General features: G+C 40.7%; 1 protein-coding gene across 33 annotated transcripts in view; it reads left to right on the plus strand.

Annotated features, from left to right (window-relative positions):
• Window positions 1–19,145, plus strand: part of RBFOX1 (RNA binding fox-1 homolog 1) — an 818,485-nt gene that overhangs the window by 573,444 nt on the left and 225,896 nt on the right. For 10 of the 33 annotated variants that reach the window (XM_063414918.1, XM_063414939.1, XM_063414930.1 and 7 more), the window contains one exon: window positions 243–463. The exons of the other annotated variants lie outside the window; for them this stretch is intronic. In XM_063414918.1, the coding sequence (XP_063270988.1) occupies window positions 377–463 (87 nt within the window). In that variant the 5' untranslated portion in view covers window positions 243–376. The remainder of the gene's footprint in view (window positions 1–242; window positions 464–19,145) is intronic. 33 annotated transcript variants of the gene reach the window in all.

Consider the following 19,145-nt stretch of genomic DNA (forward strand, 5'->3'; position numbering starts at 1 on the left):
ACTGATAGGAAGATTATTTCTACTCAGTAGATCTGTACAGAATTTGATCTCTATGTGTTTAGTACTTAAAAATCTGAACTGATAAAGAGTAGTTGGCTAGTCATGTTACTTAAGCTGCTCCCAAAATAGCACCTTCCTTTTTGGGTAGAGCTAGGTTTGCAGCTGTTGTCTCTATCTGTTGTCTCTGAAGAAAATTTTAACATTAAGTGTTGCTGACGTCAATTTTTTTCTTTTTTTTACAGCTGATGTGGGCTTTGCCCCTGACAGAAGTTATTTGGTTCTAGCTCTGAGTTTGGAAGAAGTTGGTATATAGATTTTCCCCTAACTTTCAATTGATGTGTTTAGCTTTAGTGGGAGTAATACTATCACTTAAACCATGTTGTCGTCTCAAGGAGTTTTGCTACATCCCTATGGAGTGCCAATGATTCTGCCGGCAGCACCATACTTCGCTGGACTTGTTCAGGTAATGCAAGGCCGCTTCCAACAAGCAACTTAACTCTAGTGCACTTAGAGCAATAATTGGAATTTTTATGGTTGAGAAAGCAAACACTTTTAATACAGGCAAAAGCCCTCGTGTAGTCAGTGAGGAGACAGTAGGAAATCAAAAAGATGGATCACCCTAATCTGTGTATTGACATCTCTCATGGCTGAATAAATGGTGTAGTTGAGCTATATTTGCTTGTATTGATTTGTCTGCTGTTTAACATTCATGCCTTTGCTTCACGAGGTTGACCACAGGGCAGAGGATTTGCTATCCATTCTAGGTTTCTGAGGGAGTCAGCATTCCCACGGCAGGTCAGAAGACAAAGTAACTCACCATGATGTGTTTAGGTTAAGTGTTTTAGCACAGCAAACAGGAATAGTGTTAAATATGCATTAATTCACGTGTTACGCGTCACACGGAATGAAAAAGGGGTTGTGGTTTTGTGTGTATAGAAATATCACCTGCAAAGAATATTTATACACATCCTGTAACTCCTTTGAGCCCTCAGAGTGCAAGATCTTGCTGCAGGGCAAGAGTTCTGTATATTTAGGAGTCAGCTGGCAGCTACCAGATTGTTGTTGTTGTGTTTGCTTTTGCTGATATTTTATTTTTATCAAAAAGTGGTGCTACTGAAGTTCCTTCTGTTAGGCTTGGGATTCTGAATAGATCATGCAGATGCATATACATATCCTGTTGTTTACAGTATTAGAAGACATTAGGAAAAGTCAGCATTTCTAAACTCTGACAGAATTGTGCCGTCTCGGTGTCAGTTGTTAGATATTGTGCAGTGGCAGGGTCAAGACACACACGGGTGTTTGGGCACTTCTGTGCTGTGCTAGGGATGAGTCACACTAACAGTGAGGGAGAGGGGAACCTTCACTGTGCTCCTTTACTCCAGTACTGACATACTGGGGCAGTCACAGCATGAAAGAGGTGGTTTTCCATATATTCCCTTAAGTAATAGAAGACTGTGGGTTGTATTCTTCACTTCAGGCCTAATACCAGACACACATGTCTAAAATAGACATAAAACATTGCACAGTGGCTGTTACCAGGTTGGGGATCTCTGTCTAGTGGGACATGCAAGCTGAGGCTGCTTTTTATGCAGTGAGACACTTCCAGCAGGCCTTCATATCCATTAGAATTTGGGGGTGAAGGTCGGACGCAGGAGCTCGCTCAGACCCTCTGCCATCCTGTCCAATAAATAATTACAAGCAAATCGTGCCTTTCACTCTATGCTGATTGATGTTGAAATTGCTTTTGAAAGTTCTCATAAGTTCCTGTTATAGATTAAGTGCCGGTGTAGGAAAAATAACTGCACCCAACTGAAATGGGTGAATGTAATCAGGTTTAATGGACTCGAGAGCTTGTTGGGAATTAAATAACTATTGATTTGTTGGAAAGTTGCTGTCATTACAAAATGCCACTCTGGACGCATTATCCAAGCAGATAGATTAGAAGAAAGGGCCCTTTGAAAATTTGGGATTCCTTATTTCAGTCTTTTTCCTCTTAATTCTTTCCTTAGAAAGATATATCCAGGCCTATGTTACTCCTTTAGCATAGATCTAAAACAGTCAAGCAGTAAGAACTGCTGAAATAAAAAATAGGTATTAGAGATGCAGTTGAACAGTGCTGTTTGTATGAATACTCCTCTAGTCTCTTGTCTTCTCTTTCCCTGATGTCAAACCTGAAAATGGCATTTTGGAAACCAAGCACACATTTGAGTTCTTGTCCTGATGAGTGAATTATGGCATTCAATGGTTTGAGCAATTTGTCCCCCAAGAGTTTACCTGCACTTACAGTATCTCTGATCAGCTTATGACACCAGAATGCCTATTGTTTCTCTCTTAAAGTAAATCTAAATATCTAAAATAAATAATGCAAAGGACATTTGATAGGAATATTTACATCATTCTCTTCTAAGCAGTAATTACATAACATTCTGAACTTCAATGGAAATTATCTTCAAAAATATGCCTTGATAAACTGATTATGTAAATGTGTTTTTCTGGGTTGCAGGTTGAGATCCACAACCCTGATTTTTTTTTTTTTTCTCTTTAATGCGAGGCAGTTTTAACATGTTATAAGCTTATAAGATGCCAGTTTATTTATTTGCATGGATTTCTACAGAAAGGAGGTGTACCTCTGATCAGGGATTCCCCCTGATTTCCAGCTGGGTTTATTCCAAGCTGTGTGAAAGCAGTGTAGAGCATTGCCTAGAGATTTGGGCAGTATTTCGGGAGGGGTTTTTGTGTTTCTTGTCGCACAGTTGAGCAAGAGAGATCTCTGTGGAGCAGGGTTTGTCTTCAAAGATCCTGCACCCTCGAGTGCTGTTTATTATTTTACTTAATGCTGTGGGTGAGCAGCTGCTCCAGCCTCTCCTAAGCTCTCCTAAACCCTGCCTTGCATCCTCTGCTTGCTCCTGTCACAGCCTCTGGTTACTGAGCAGTGGAATGTGTGAAAAGCAGAGGGGTGGATGCTGTGGGTACATCTCTGGACATACCCGAGATGAGCAGTTTTCCTCATTGCATGTGTCCTCTTAAGGAGATTTGTGTTCCTTTGACTGAGATGATGTGTTTGAGTGAGAGGATGGAAACTGAAATGCTTCTGTTCTTGGAGAGACACAAGATCCAGGGTTACGGAGATGCTGATGTGCATCAAATTACATTAAATAAACATGCAAACTTATTTTCCAGTGAATAAATATACCTTAAACTTACTTGAATGATGGCCTATGACTTAGTAATGCATTTTTAAATGAGAAAATATCTTTATCTCTTCTTCTTTCTCCTGGGTAAAACTATTTGAGGAAAAAAAAATCACATGAAAATAGAAATAATGCATAAACAGCTTTGTTCCTCCTGTGGGTGGGGAGATATTTTCTGCCTTGGCACAAAAGGCTCACTGGTGGCTCCAGGGGCTGTCACAGCTCTGCTGCCACGAGGACCCAGGCAGGGGCTGCCGTGAGCCTCTGCGAGTGCTGAGGGCAGCAGGGCCCACCCCGTGTCAGAACTGTCCTGCTGCTTGTCCTGGCAGGGGAAATGACAAAAGTGCCATCTAGGATTAGGTGTCAGTCCAGTGAGAGGTGTCTCCTCCTGCCCTTGGTCCCCGTCCCGGGTGAGTCACGGATTCCCAGGGGGAGCCCGTCTGTCCGGGCTGGAGCACTCAGGGGTGTTGGGGACAAAGGTCCAACTGCCTGGCCAGGGTGTGCTCCTCTACCACCCTGCCAGCTCCAGAATAAATGTGAAACCCAGCCCCAGTTAGCATCAAATCAGTGTTTGTTCTCAGGCTGCACTGTCTCACAATTCAGAGAATACTCTTATTTTGTTAAATGATATCTGAGAGGTCCTACCAGCTCCAGCTTGTGTGGCTCTAAACATGAAACAAAAAACAGTTACTCTGGTTACTTGGAATGCCAGATTTATGGTAAAATATTTTGAAAACACATATGTAATATATGACATTTTAATACTGGATGCTAAATTATTTCTTTCATAGCTGGATTAGGTGGCTCCATTTCCATTTAGCAGAGAAAGAGGAGTTCATAGGCATTATTATAAAAGTTATTAAAGTTGAAATTGTTTAGAATTTTCAGTAAACTACTGCAAAGCTCTGGAAAGAGAGACAGTTCTATTTAATAGCTAATGTGGAATATTAATATATAAGATTATAAAGATGAGATTACTTATTATTATGGTCAGTATATTTTAAAATATGCTTTTGTTTTAACATAGGGACCAGAAAAGTTCTAAGAGTTCTGAGGGTTTAAGCTTTTGTTCGAGGTTAAAAACTGAGCTAAAACCATCCTTTTTTTCTGCTTTTATTTGCTCACTTATTTATGTAGTGATAAAGGGGAGACTTGGAGAAGAAAAATAGAAAATAGGCTGGCGGTTAAGTACAATATATTGGGAATTACTGTCCTTTTAAGTACATCATTCTTAAGCTTAGATTATTCTGAAGATACTTTGATTTTTATTTTTTTTCTGCGTATCTGATTTTCCAGAACTGGTTAACCAGTGTGTTTGACTGACAACTGAAAAAGTGGTAATCTGGAGACTGTTCCGTTTTATTTTAGGGCTGAGAGAATTGCCTAGAATATGCTGTGAAAAGCAGTGCTGCAGACTTCATCACGGTGCCATCGCTTTACCCATCTGGAAAATCCTTGTTTCAGGGCCGTGTTGGGAAGTGCTAGCAGTGGGTACATTCTGAATTCTTGTGGGTGTTAGTGTGTCAGGCTACCTGCAAAATCACACTTGCATTCCGGCAAGCCAGTCTCGGCGAATGCTGTGGATTTGTTGTGTCACCTTATGTGAAAAAGGCTTTTGCAATTTGGTAGGTTTTATTTGAATAATACATTTGAAATAGCAATGAGGAGAGGTTTGAGTCCTTCCAGTGTTGCCTGCAGTGGTGTATGGTTGTTTCTGTTGGTTTTAGATTATGATCTAGTGCAAAGCAGAGCGTAATTTCTGTTTACATTGGCTGAATTGCCTCTTTGAAATGCAGTAAGTAGATGATTTAGCTTAAATGCAGATTTATTCTGGCTTGATTGTGTTGTTCTGTCTCTCCTATTACTAGTACTGTACTCCCAGTGCCTTGTGAGTGGAGGGTGAATATGTTTTACTGCTGCAATCACTTTTCATCTGAGTGTGCATCTTGTCTCGCTTTTGAGAGACCATATCTAACATTTCATCTCTCAGTCTGAGGGTTGCAAAGTTTTTCTCCCTTTTGTATCAAAAGTGCTTTTAGCACATGTGAAGTGGTGGTGTTAGTGATGGAGATAGTCTGTATTGTTCTGATAGCTGAAAATTTTTGTAAACAATGTTCAAATGTCTGAAAATCATGGCATTGTTTCTTGGAAAAGACTTTTAGGATTTTCAAGTCTGACTGTTAACCCAGCACTGCCAAGTCCAACATTAATCCGTGTCCTTAAGTGCTACATCTACGCTTAATTTTTAATTTACCCTTTTAAAATACCTCTAGGGATGATGATTCAACCATTTCCCTGAGCAGCCTGTTCCAGTGCTTGACAACCCCTTTCTAGCATCCAATTTAAATCTCCCCTGGTACAACTTGAAGCCATTTCCTCTTGTTCTGTTGCTTGGGAGTAGAGCCCGACCCCCACCTGGCTACAACCCTTGTGCCAAGAATTGTAGGGAATGAGAAGGTTCTCCCTGAGCCTCCCTTTCTCCAGGCTGAGCCCCTGCTGCTCCATTCCCTGCCCTGGACATCCTCCAGCCCCTCAATGTCCTTTTTGTCATGAGGGGCCCAAAAGTGACCCCAGGATCTGAGGTGTGGCCTCGGCAGTGCCCAGCACAGGGGTCAGTCTGATCCTGCAGTGCCCAGCACAGGGGTCAGTCTGATCCTGCAGTGCCCAGCACAGGGGTCAGTCTGATCCTGCAGTGCCCAGCACAGGGGTCAGTCTGATCCTGCAGTGCCCAGCACAGGGGTCAGTCTGATCCTGCAGTGCCCAGCACAGGGGTCAGTCTGATCCTGCAGTGCCCAGCACAGGGGTCAGTCTGATCCTGCAGTGCCCAGCACAGGGGTCAGTCTGATCCTGCAGTGCCCAGCACAGGGGTCAGTCTGATCCTGCAGTGCCCAGCACAGGGGTCAGTCTGATCCTGCAGTGCCCAGCACAGGGGTCAGTCTGATCCTGCAGTGCCCAGCACAGGGGTCAGTCACTGCTCTGGTCCTGCTGGCCACACTGTGGCTGATACAAGCCAGGTGTCCTGGCCAGGTGCTGGATCACGTTCAGCACTCCCAGGGCCTTTCCTGCTGCAGGGGCTTCTGGTGGCCAAAGGGGACTTGGACCCCTCTGGCTCTTGCCCAGCCAGCCATGCCAGGGCCCTCTGCAGAGCCCTCCTGCCCTCCAGCAGGTCCTTGGTGTCATCCCCAGCCTTCCTGAGGGATGTTCAATCCCCTTGTCCAGAGCCTGGGTATAGATCTTGAGCAGAGCTGGTGCTGAGCCCTGCTGGTGACCTGTCCCAGCTGGAGGCACTCCCACTGCCCTTCTCTGGGCCTGGCCACCACCCAGCTTCTCACACGGAGAACATTGCACCCGTCCCAGCCACCAGCAGCCAGTTCTGTGGGAAATGGTGTCAGGCAGACACATCCACAGCCTCTCCCTCATCCACTGAGCAGGATCCATAGGAGGAGGTCAGGTCAGCCAAGCAGGACCTGCCTTTTTAAACCCATGGTGGCCAAGCCTGGTGGCTTTGTTGTCCTGTATGTGCCTTTGGGTGGCACTCGAGATGACCTCATCCATACAACTTTGGGATAAGTTGTTTTTCCTTTGAATCCATGGATCAAGCAGTATAGCCAATAAAGCATTGCCCGTGAAACCTGTCAGCTGCAGACAGCTTGAAAGTATTTGGTTATTGCTATTGCAAGAGTTTATGTTCTTTTAACTCACCTTTATTTCTTGCTAATAAGTGCAGATATCATCAAATACCTGGTGAGTGAAGCCTCAGGGGCGAGAGGAAGGAGAATGACATGGAAGGTCTCTCCCATTGACCAAAAAGACAATTGTAATAAGATGAATAGCTCATCTAAGGAGTTTTACTTCAGCTAAGAAACACGTGGTTATTCTGCCCTGCAACCTGCATAATTTTTTCTCGCTGGCCTTTATTTTGGAAATCAATGGGTGACATAATTCCAATGGCTGAGGCAGCGCTGCGTTTCCTCTTTCACCTCTTATTCTGTCAGCTCAGTCAATGCTGTGTCATAGTCAGGGCTTTTTCATCTGCCAGATGTCATCTAACACTCAACAGGCAGGTTTTGTTTTGTTTTTTTCCTTTCTGCTTTTGTATGTGATATCAGTATTAGTGGATTTTAGACATGATGATCTATAATTATAGTCACTAGCTTGTGTGTTGGATAGTACACTCCAGTGGAGTGTTTCAGTATGGCAAAAACTGGGTAAATCCAGGCCTCTCTGACTGCAGGGGGTTTTAAGGGGAAAAAATACAAGAATATTTGAGTTTGTAAGAAAAAAATTAATTTCTAGGCATGAAATAGCTTTCATTAGGGTAAGTTCTATTTATTTCTTCATCCCCTAAGTAAGGAAAAGCTTTTAAGATTTGGATTCCCTGTAAAAGCCAATTGTTTAACTTAGCTCCCCCAGCTACAAGCCAGCAAGCTGATAGTGCTGTTTCCAAGGATGTGGAATTTCAGCTGATTTTTTTTTCTTTCTTCTGACTCATGCATAATCATCAGTAATAAAACTTCTGATGGCCAGATTATGACAGGAGATACAACTTTGAAGTTCTTTTGCTTTCAGTAGAATGATTCACAACTGATATAAAAATATGCTTGTACATCTAAATATAGAACAGTCGTTTTAGTGGAGTTTGCTTGAATATTTCACCTATTTACCCTCTGATAAGTTATCTTGTGTTCCGTGAGCTAATGTTAGAAACCCAGTTCAAATACATCTTTTGGCTTGTCTGCTTGCTTGCTTTTTTTAACTGAGGTGTGCAGGTAACTGTTTCCTCAGACCTGGTTTCAAAGAGGGTGTTGTAAAAACATATGAAATGTCTATTTCAGTACACCAGGTTGTGCAAAAAATATGGTAAGGATGTAATTATTTCAAGTATATGTACTTTCATCTGAACTAATTGGAAATTGCATTTAACTGCTCCACCAAGAGTGGTGGAACCACACCTGACAAATATTTGACAATCGGGTATCACAGATAATTTGGAAAATGTTGGAGTTTTTTTTACTGTAGTGACAGGTCATGAACTGTAAATGTATAATTGGAAACTAACCCAGGTAAATTTTCTGTGTCAGAATTTCTACCTGTGTTTCACAACACTCAGGTTATCATGGATTAGGTTAAGTTCTGATAGGGGACAGCTGCATGACCTAGAGGGCTTGGAGAATGACTTAATCTTCCAGTCCTGATGGGTTTAATAAATCAGTAAAGAATGTAATTTTGTTTTTAAATCTACATATTGTTTTGTTGCTGACAAAGCTGAGAAGGTAAAAGTCTCTTGTTTCTATATTGAAGAGTTAGAATGGTTCATATTCTCATTTTATCTGAGGCCTTGAACTAAATAAAACATGATGCATTTCAAGGAATGTTAGTCATCAAAGAAAAGTTATTCAGGTTTTGGTAAGTATCCTTCTGTAAAAGCAACTTAAGATAAAGCTGAGAGTACTTGAAGCAGTGACTGATCTGAACTATGCTGCTGTTTTATTGAGCTGGTTTTTGTTTGCTTTTTTTGTTTGGTTTTTTTCATTCTGAAGGAGTAAATATATTATTTAATGCTTATTATCCCAAGGCTATTTCATCTTACAGAGCTGGAAGTACACTTTTGTTATGTCTCTGTCCTCACTTTGCCATATTATTGCAAAGCATGCGGTGCCCTCCTGTTTGCTCATTAGTAGCATTTAAAATCGTGGAGGAGCAAATGCAGGTTGTTCATGTATTGGTTTGTTATGATAAATGTCTGTGACACTTTGCTTTCTCCCTGCCATTTTAATGCATTGCAGATCCAGTAAAATGCATCTCCAGACATCTTTAGACATGTAAGCTTCAAAACATCCAAGCCAGGCAAAAGAGTGCTGCCAAAATGCAAATGCAAGGGTTTCTCTGTGAATTACCAGCAGCGGTGCAGGTACACATCAGCTGTCCTTATTGTCACTGACAGCTGTGCTGAGTGTGAGCATGTTTCAAACACTCTGAGAACAAATCATATTGACACTTGAAACCAAGAAAGAGCAAAAAGGGAATTTCCAAACATTTTACTTCCATTCTGGAGAAAACCTTACAATTATGTTAAAACAGAACCTAAATATGGGTGAGTGTTCCAAAGAGAGTAAGAACAGGTTTAGAAAAAATCAGTCAGGCTTTTTAGAAGTGATAGCCCTGTAGTTGGTTAAAAGCAAGATGACATTTCGTTGAGAAATAAAAGGTGACTAGGGCTGAGGGAAAGCACATCTTCCTGCATTTCTGAATGATCCTGGAGATAATAATACAGAATGAATCATTCTTCCTTTCCCTGCTAGCCCCAGTGTGGTGCTGACTGCAGTGAGTTAGCAAACCTGAGGAGTCCTTTGCTACTCCCTGGGGGAAACTTTGCTCTGTCAGGGCAGCTCAGGGGATTCAGCTCAGCTCAGCTGGATGCTGAACAGAATCTGCACAATGGGCCCTGCTCCAGAGATGTGAGAGCAAGTCTGGAGGTGTTTATTCTGTGCAAAATGGCTCCTTATTCTCTAAGTGTTGGATATGCATTTGATTTGCACAAGATTTGTGTCCATGTCATTTTTGGGAGATTTGGTTTAGTGCTTGACCACTTTTTTTGTTTTTGTTTGTTTCTCTGATGTCTTAGCTCTTGCTTATGCAAAAAGATTTTAGAGATACATTTTTAATATTTTGAGAAACAGAACAGCTTTTTATAATGAAATAAGCTCATTTTTGCTAGATTTTTTTTCTCTTGGAATTGCACTGAGAAATGGTATATGAATAAATTTTTTACATTATTTTATATCTTGCCAGCAGTTGAGGTACAGAGAGAAAGTAAACCTCTACAACTGTATTTCACTGCTCAGTGAGAATGAAAATATTTCCGCTTCAGTTACTAAAAAAGAAAAAAAATTAAAAATGTTTAGAGCCACCAAAACCCACTAGAATGGAAGAGAATTTATATACAAAACCCAGAAAAGGCAAATTCTTAAGAAAGCCATGAGGATTATTAACAGAATCTCAACAAAATTTGATTCTGCAGAGTCTGAGCCATACTTGAAAAGGTCTGATCCCTTCAGTATCTTGAATAATTTATATTTTGTTATGCATTTGCAGCAACTAATTACTGCAGAGTGGTTTTTTGGTTGGTACGTGGGAAGGGTCAGTTCAGGTGGGTGCTGCAGGAGCAGGGGTTGCTCCCAGGTTGATCTCCATCCCGAGGAAGGCTCCCTCCATCATCCATCCCTGCCACCTCTGGAGCCAGCAGCACGAGGATGAGCACGGGAACGAGTTCTGTTGTGACAAGTCACGCAAGAGTCTGCTCTGAGCTGAACGTGGGGAACTCTGCACCAGCTCTCCTCTCACTGGGGGAAATGAAATGCAATGGGAGCAACCCCTCCTTCTGGAACACAGGAATAAGTTACACTTCTGATTATTACTTTTTTAAAAATCTTATATCTAAACATTCAGCTCTTTAGGGGGAGGGAGGTGTTTACCTTTTTTTTTTTATTTACATTTAAAACCAGAAAAGCAACCTTGAAATCCTGAAACTGTCTTCAAGTGTCTGTGACCAACTCTTAAAAAATCTGTTTTCCACGTTCTTTTTGTCTTCTCTTTTAATTTAAAACATAAATGTGTATCTCTCTTTTGCTACTCAAATACAAGAGGGTTTGAGGCCAGCTGAAACACAGCAGCTGGGGTTAGGCTCAGTTCTTACAAGACCAGCCAGTCTTTGGTAAATTGTTCCTCCTCCTCGATGTTCCCCTATCAACTCAGTTCTGGTGTTTCCCATTCATTTTAAAAAAGTGTGTGCAGAAATGACTGGGTGTAGTTCCACATTTGTTTACTCATTCAGAATCTTAAATATAAAATGAAGGCAAGCATTGTGTGTAAGGATTTACTTCTGAATACTTCTACAGGCTACCTGAAATTGTTGCTATCCAAAGAAATTTTTCTGTAAGAAAACAAACAGATGGATGAGTTTTAGTCTAGCACAGGTCAGTGTGTCTGGGGAGGTGTCCTCACTGGCTGCTGGGGTGGCTGATTTTGTAGACAGAAGTTGCTGAAGGCCACTCAAACCTTCTGAGTGCTGCTGTTTCAGGAAATGAAACCCACCCATTGCAGGATTCTCCGAGCACCCTTTTCAGTGCCAGTCTGTGCTGGATTGACTGCAGTGGGTACATGAGCTTTTTACTGCAGAGATGAATGTTTTTATTTTTACGCCTTCCTCCGTGAAGGAACAGTTAAAATCAGGCACAGGGAAATGTAACAGATGTTGGTGCACATTTCCCATCTGAAAACGCCTTCCCCTGGCCAAGATGATTGTTAGGCACAATTAAGCCCAGTACACACATCCTGTACTGGAAGCCAGGGCTGCTGAGGGTGCTCCCAACAGGGGAGCTCAGGTTTGGGAAGAAGGAAGTTCACGTGAACTTTGATCTGTGGCAGGTTTTGAGAGCTGCTGTGTGAAAAACAAAGGAGACCTGACTGACAGCTCAGAGTCTGCGCCCCCACGTGTCCTTAAATTCAGCTATACTGTATAAAACTATAGATTTAGGAGTCACTTTCAATCCAGGAGCAAATTTATTATGCATTTCAAGGATCCTAGCACTTGAAATCTGATTTTTGAGAGGCATTTGTTGTAATGTTGCCAACTGACTTTAAAAGCTTGTGATGTTATGCCTGGTAATATTGCACATTCAGTGTAATTGTCACTGTAATCAGCTTTATGATGGCAAATCTTCATGATGACTGCAGAGATATATTTTTTGCATATTGTGTCTGAAATGTGAGTTACTTTTTGATTTCAGAGGTATAGTGGTAGTGATGGAAGGCAGGCACTGCAGACTTTTGAACTTGTGTATGAAATGTTTATGCAGAGAGTGGAATTTGCCATTTCTAGTGATGTGATAGCATCTACTGTAGAAAAAGACACTGAGAACCAAATGCTCTTATATTTTGTGATTTGTATTGTAATTGAACCCATTAGAGTTGGCCATTCTGGAAAAGCATGCTTTGCTGGCAGAAAATTGCAGTGATTGACTATTTTTGTTGTATCAGAATATTATACAGACGTTGTGAACGTGTGTTGACCTAAAAATGTCAGTGGGTATTTCATATCAGTCTCCTTTTTGTTTTTTCTTTGCTTTTCTAGAGTGGGGAGGGATGACACAAAAATGCAAGACAGACATTGCTTTTCTGTTGTGTAATGCCTGGCTTTTAATAATGTAAAAAGCTCTGCGCCAGGTCTGTAAACAGAGTCTGTAAGTTCTGGGCAGCTAGGAAGTCTTTTTACTGAAATATGCAAGAGAATTCTAAACCAAACCTCTTTGTAATTCTGCTCTTATTTTCCTGTAATAAGACACAAATCTACAAAGGGTGTTTCGCTGTCCCTCTGGCTTTAGTTCTTCATATTATGTTTTTAACTCTGTCTTTAGATGGATATAAGCTGGGTTTAGTATCTCACATCATTTTTACTCACGGCAGCAATAGGACAAGGCTTGTTTTAAATCTCATGTGCAGGTGATGAGACACAGTTACCTGCATTTCACAGGGGAAAAAAAAGTGGGACTCCACTCATTTTCTGGGAAACATGGTTTCTTCCTGTGGGAGAGGATTTCCTAAATACCTCTTTGTTAGTCCACTGGAGCTGAGGGGGTTCTGAGGAGTGTCTGGAACTCTGCTTGACACAGCATATGGTCTCTATATGTGCCTAAAATTTATTCAGTGCGTGGTAGCTGGTGGTGGCAATGTGTTTATCTCTGGTGCTCGTCCTCAAGGAGCATTGTCTTGTTTAAGTGGCTGTGAAATGTACTTTTTATGTGCTGCTCTGCGGTCATCTTGAGGTCGGCATAATCCTGCCTTAAGGTGTCTGGCTGCAGATTTGTCATTTGCATTATTATTGGTTGGTTCTTGCAGAACCGAGCTAATTTTTTTTTTTTTTTTTTTTTTTTTTAACATAAAGTGCTTTGTCTAGAAGAATAATAGCAAAATGCTGAGGAAGGTGTTTTTATTCTCTGGGTTCCAATAAGAAATGGGAGATCAAAGAGGGCAGAGGTGATGCTTTAAGTCTTATTTAGCATGGGAGAGATTATTGCAAAATGTGAATAAATGTGTAGCATTGTGTTTCTGGATAGGAGGGATGAGAATTTCTAGTTTACATTTTCACTTTGTTAGTCGAGCACCTTGGTTTTCCTCCCCTGAGTTCTGTATGTCAAGATCAGATACCTGAAATACTTAAAAGCAGTTCTGGATCAGAGCCAGACTACATAGGTATTTAAACCCATATTTCATGGCTTTGTTTGTTTTTTGAGCACTTCTTTTCTGACACGGCAAAATTATCTGTCTAATGCTTCATTTTCTTGATACCATTCTGAAGACTTTTGTAATGTATTCTTTTTGTCAATGTTTGGCACTTCTGGCATTCTATGTGCCTCTACTATTTCACACCACTTCTTTTAGAAATGTTTTCTTTGTTAAATGTAATTTTAAACACTTCTCTGTTACTAACTGACATAACCTTTTCTAATCTTATTAATTAAAATTATCTCCTGGTCACCATTCTTCCATTCCTTTGCAAAAAAACATGATCTGACATCCTCATCACAAAAATAGATGGTGAGTCGGGAACCAGACACCTTCAGAAACAGATCCCAGATGTATTTTTAAGGAACACTGTGTGCTAGAAAGCATTTCAAGTCTTTCTGGAATTATTTCTTGATGGTGATGCCTGTTAGCTGCTGAGGGGGTTCAAATGCACTGCCTAAGTGGTGTCAGTGTTACTGCCTGGCCTAATGACTGAAGCTAAGGAATTAATTTGTCTGTGAATATATTGATACTCTGCATTCTCAGTATTTGTTAGGGTTACCTCTTTGTTCTTCTGTGTGCTTACAGAATTCTGCTTCAGCACCGAATTTCCTTGCAGGGGAGGATACAAGTTTTAAATTAGGAGAGATTTGTTGTTTGTTTTTATTTGCTAAATAACAGTTGTGATTCAAGACTATGATAAAGTAGTTCATGTTACTGACCCTTCATATCCTTTTGGGAAAAACCTGTGTCATACTTTGTGACTTTAATAGTTAGCTCTAACAGGACAAGAGACTTTGATTATATATTACAGACCGCAAAAATAGATAAATCAAATTGAACATGATATGGTTGTTTTTCTCTCTGTGTGTCAGGGCAGAACACTTTGTTACAAGTTGATTGTGCACCCTTTGGTGAAAGCTATTTCTCTAATGTAACAAAACCTGAGGGGCTTTTAAAAAAAATTTATTTTTATTTTTTTTAATTTTTTTTACTGTTATTATTTTTTCACTTTCAGAATTAGAATATGAATGCATACATTTATTTAAGAAATTTTTTTTGTTGTGAAGAGGGATTCCTAGTTCATGGATTCAAAGATGTTCAAGCCAGGAAGGATAATTATGCTAATTCAGTGTGTCCCCTTGAATGTACCTGCTACAGAACTTGGAGGCTGGCTTAAAGCAGATCTTTTGGAGGATATTTAATCTTGTTTCAAACATCCAAGTCATTTTGGTTCCCTCAGTTTCACTGCTGCCCTACTGAACTGTTTGCATGTTTAATTACCCTTGCAGTTTGGACATTGCAGGGCTCTATTTCTCTCTATTTTTGCTCCTGGCCATTGGTTCCTGCTGGGTTTTCTGTGTGTGAGACTAAAAATGCAAAATATCCTCAAACAAACGAGGAAGCTCTCAAAGTGTGGTACCTCCTAGAAGAGGTATATATGGAAGACACAGAGGAAACAGGGGAGGAAGGAACCTTGTGGAATCCCATAATCTTCTTTTCTGCCTGAAAGCAAGGTTAACTTTGTTATCATTCCTGAGAGACGTTTGCTGAGCCCATTCTGGAACTACAGGGACTCTCTAACCTCTGCAGGCATCTCACACTTGCACTGGGGGATTTCTGTTCCCCAATGCCTGAGTTAAAAATCTTTTCTCCTGTAATGTAAGCTCCCACTTTTTTTCTGGAGAGTGGGAATACAAAATGGATCGTTTCCACCCTTTGCCTGCTGGGCCATTATCTACCTAAAGATAGCCACGTCAGCCTCAGCCTTCTCTCCTTGTTTTAGTGCAATCCCCATGCCTTCAGTCTTCTCTTCTGGAGTTTGTCTTGGCCTCCTACAGTTGTGAGCCATCATGGGTAAGATTTTTAGATCTGCAGAATTATTTAGGTATCTAATTTCTTTTCTCGAGAACATGTATGAAGCATGACTCCGCTTCACATAGCCGAAATTGGAGTGGGAGGTAATAAAATTTTGCTAGTAGATACAGATGTATGATGGGAGGAGAGGTGAGAGTTAACAGTAAGTCATGAGACACAGAGCACTGTGAAGGATGAGTTTATTTTGCTGTTATTAAAAATTTCATTTCAGGATAATCCCTCTGAGACTTAACACGTTATTTTAAGAAAAGCTTCCTAGAGCAGCAGTAAACAAGACACAGTACAGTAGGTTCAAACGCTTCATAAATGTTTGGATTTTTTTTAAAACATCCCATTTATTGAGTCTGTTTCTAATACAGTGCTGAAAGAAACAGCAATCATGTTGCCTATGTGTTTGCAAAGAGTGACATTTGTAAAGTAATCTATTTAAATAATCAGCACTCTGAAGCCTTGTCTGCCATTTTTGGCTGTCAAATTTTGTGAAGTAGGAGGAAAAACGCTTAAAGCAGAGGCTAGCTCTTTAGTGATTTTTGCATATCCCTTCTTCAGCAGCTCAGCTGAGGCCTAATTTAGAGCTGGAAGTGTGACAGTGTGTGTTTGTGTGCGTGGCTTGGGCAGATCATCTCCTGCCTCTGGGTGTCCCAATGACAGGAGCATCCCGTGCTCCCATCTGGCTTGGCTGGTCCCATCAGTGTCACGATGCCCTCACCCCCAGGAGGGCAGAAATGCAAGAGAAAAACTCTTTTTGCTGCATGACCATCACGTAGGGCAAGGAAGGGTGTTCAGTCACACCCACTGGCTGAGGAGACACTGGAACTGAAATCCCAGCAGGAAGGCACAGGTGAGCACGAGGAAAATGGGAACACAAGACAACACGAGACAAACGTGGCTCCTCTTTAACCTCAACACTGTGGGGAGTGATCATGCTGTGTTATTGGTAGGGATAACTGATCTTATTAAAGGCAGAACAGCAAACAAAATGCACATGGGTGATGCTTGCATTACCTGACCTTAGTTTTCCCTTGATACTCATCACTGAACTTACAGAATCATTGCATAAAATATACAATTTCTCCTTTTTTTTTTATTTTTAATTTTTGAACATAGGTGACAAAAAATAAACTATGAATACACCAATTCCTCAGTTCTTTTAAAGCCACAATGCTGTAAAGTTTCATGCTACAAATTGTAATTAATCCATATTTCATTTGACAGCCTCCAGTAAAGATGCATTTTGACGTGTGTTTAGCAATATTCCTGTTCAAGGAGGCACTGAAATTACAGTAAAGCACACGCTGAAGTGCTTTCCTGAATTAGGATCCTGGCACTCAGCAGATACAATCACATTTCCTCAAGTTTTCCCCTAGTGTTAATATTGATGATAGGATCTGAAACACTGAAGCAAGGATCAAAAATAGCCTGTGATCAGGAAAAGGCAGATAAGAGGTTATGGAAAAGAGAGATGAAGAAACACAAGGTAAAGTGAAATAAATGAGCCTTAACAAAGCGGGATTTATGTGGCAGATTTGTTTGTATTGCTCTGTGTAAAGTGACTCAAAACCCCCATATGGGTGACATTTCTGCTTTGAGAAACCTTCTTGCCCCGAAAAAGAACCTTTCTGCTTTTCCTTATTTATTCGCAGGGGTGTTAATGTGTTGAGGTGTGTGCAGCAGAAATAACCCTGCCAGCACGTCAGGGTTGGTGAGCGATGGAAAGCGGAGCCTCAGCGCCTCCCCAGGGCCTCCAGGTGACCACAGGAGTCTCCTCCTTGTGCAGTTCACTGGGTCGTTCTCAATTTCAATTTCAGCTTCAATTTCTTGTGTCATTTCAGAGAGGAATCAGAGCTTTCTCCCCTCTTGACCATCATGGGGAGAGCTTGGGAAGGGTCCAGTGTGGTGACAAATGTATGAAGATGAGAGTGTGTTTTGGCAAAATACAGATACTGGGGAATCTTTTAAAGAAAAAATTGTAGAGTTACTTTGTAATTCTCCATTTATATAATGAAAGAACAGAAGAGACTACAACAATAAGGCTGTGATTTCTTCTGCTTTGGGTTAATGATGATAAACAAGATTTTAGTAGATTAAAACTATTATATTAATGGGCTTAAAATGAAGAAGGGTAAGTTGACATGAGATATTAGGAAGGAATTGTTCCCTGGGAGGGTGGGCAGGCCCTGGCACAGGGTGCCCAGAGCAGCTGTGGCTGCCCCTGGATCCCTGACAGTGTCCAAGGCCAGGCTGGACAGGGCTTGGAGCACCTGGGACAGTGGAAGGTGTCCCTGCCATGGCAGGGGTGGAATGAGATGAACTTCAAGGTCCTTCCAACACAAACAATTCTGGGATTCTATCTATATAATCTATGTAATCTTTCTGCAGTTTCTTTTTCTCCCTGTGATTTACCATCCTCCCCTGTGCTGTGGTTTATGCATCAATGCCTGCATAAATAGCAAGTGATCCTTGTAATGTGGACAAAATCATGAGTGGAAGGCTGGAAACTCCTTTCAGTGTGCTTAATCTATTTTATATTTTGTCTCATGCATGTATGGAAGGATGTCTGTGTATTATATGAGAGATTTCTGTCTAGAACATATGAGCAGAATCCTTTTTCTCTTGGAGCCTAATGTGGATCTTGTATTTTCATTTCATGAAAGTTATCCCAGCTGATTTCATCCTTTCAGGGAGAGATTTTGGGCTGCTTGCATTTAGTATAAAATTAAAATGCTACAGTGATGTTTTGTGGGAGACTTGTGGTAAGGACTTGTGTGTAGTTTTAAATTCTGTGGATAGTGAGGTAGCAGAAGTGTTTTTTTAAAGTCTCTTTCTAGATTATAAACGGTTTTGCAAAGTACCAAATCTGCTTGTAAAGAGAATAGAATATTTGATGATTGAAGATTATAGTAAAATATCTCAACAAGGTAGAATTTAGAAGGATTTTAAAACTAGCAAAGATTTGATAGGTGCTTGATTACCAAACTGCTCTTTATTTCAGGTGGTGTAGGAATGCTCTTTTTTTATTTGCCGTGTTTATCATCACTGGGATGTGCTTAAATCACGTTCTGTACTCACTGAAGCTTTGCTGAAGAGTGTCAGTCAATAGTTACAGAGCTGTCAAAGAGTTTTCCCCAAATGGAATTTGCACAGGCACCTCAAGAAGAAATTAATGAAGTCTTGTTTCACTACACGTGTGCAGCCATTTTTAATAAACTTTTGGGGATTTGAAGTACTTTCTGTGCAGTTGCATTTGTTTCTGGATTATAAAATGCATAAAAGCTTGGCCAGCCTTGGCAGAATGAGGGGAATTGCAGTTCACAATTTTTTTTGTGGCAAACATTGACTTCAGGTCGGTGTTATGTGAATTTACTCGCTTATTTATTATAGCAGTGATAGATTATTCTCACTTCTACTTAAATTTGACAAGCTGCGCAGTGCCAAACCCTGCTAAAATGGTGCAAAGACCCAATTACATAAACTACAAAGGCATGCAAGAGTAAGCAAAGAAAAAACATATAAAAGGATTAAAGATCAAAAATAGAATGATTCCAGTGAAACTGCATTAGGAGACATCAGGCAGCAAAACATGAAAGAATTAGAGTATGAAGAACAAAGCTTTATAAAGCTTCTGAAAACTGGCAAACATATTTTTAAAATTACTTCTGTTAACTCCTTATATTAGAAGGAAAATTATTTCTTAGGAAAGGACATATTTTTGGTGTTATAATTGTGTTCGTCATGAGGTTTGTTTATGGAATTTGGGTTTCACCTGCAGAGTAGTCTGGATTTAACCAAGCA

This window comes from Prinia subflava, chromosome 17, assembly GCF_021018805.1.
Source record: "Prinia subflava isolate CZ2003 ecotype Zambia chromosome 17, Cam_Psub_1.2, whole genome shotgun sequence".
NCBI classification, from domain to species: domain Eukaryota; kingdom Metazoa; phylum Chordata; class Aves; order Passeriformes; family Cisticolidae; genus Prinia; species Prinia subflava.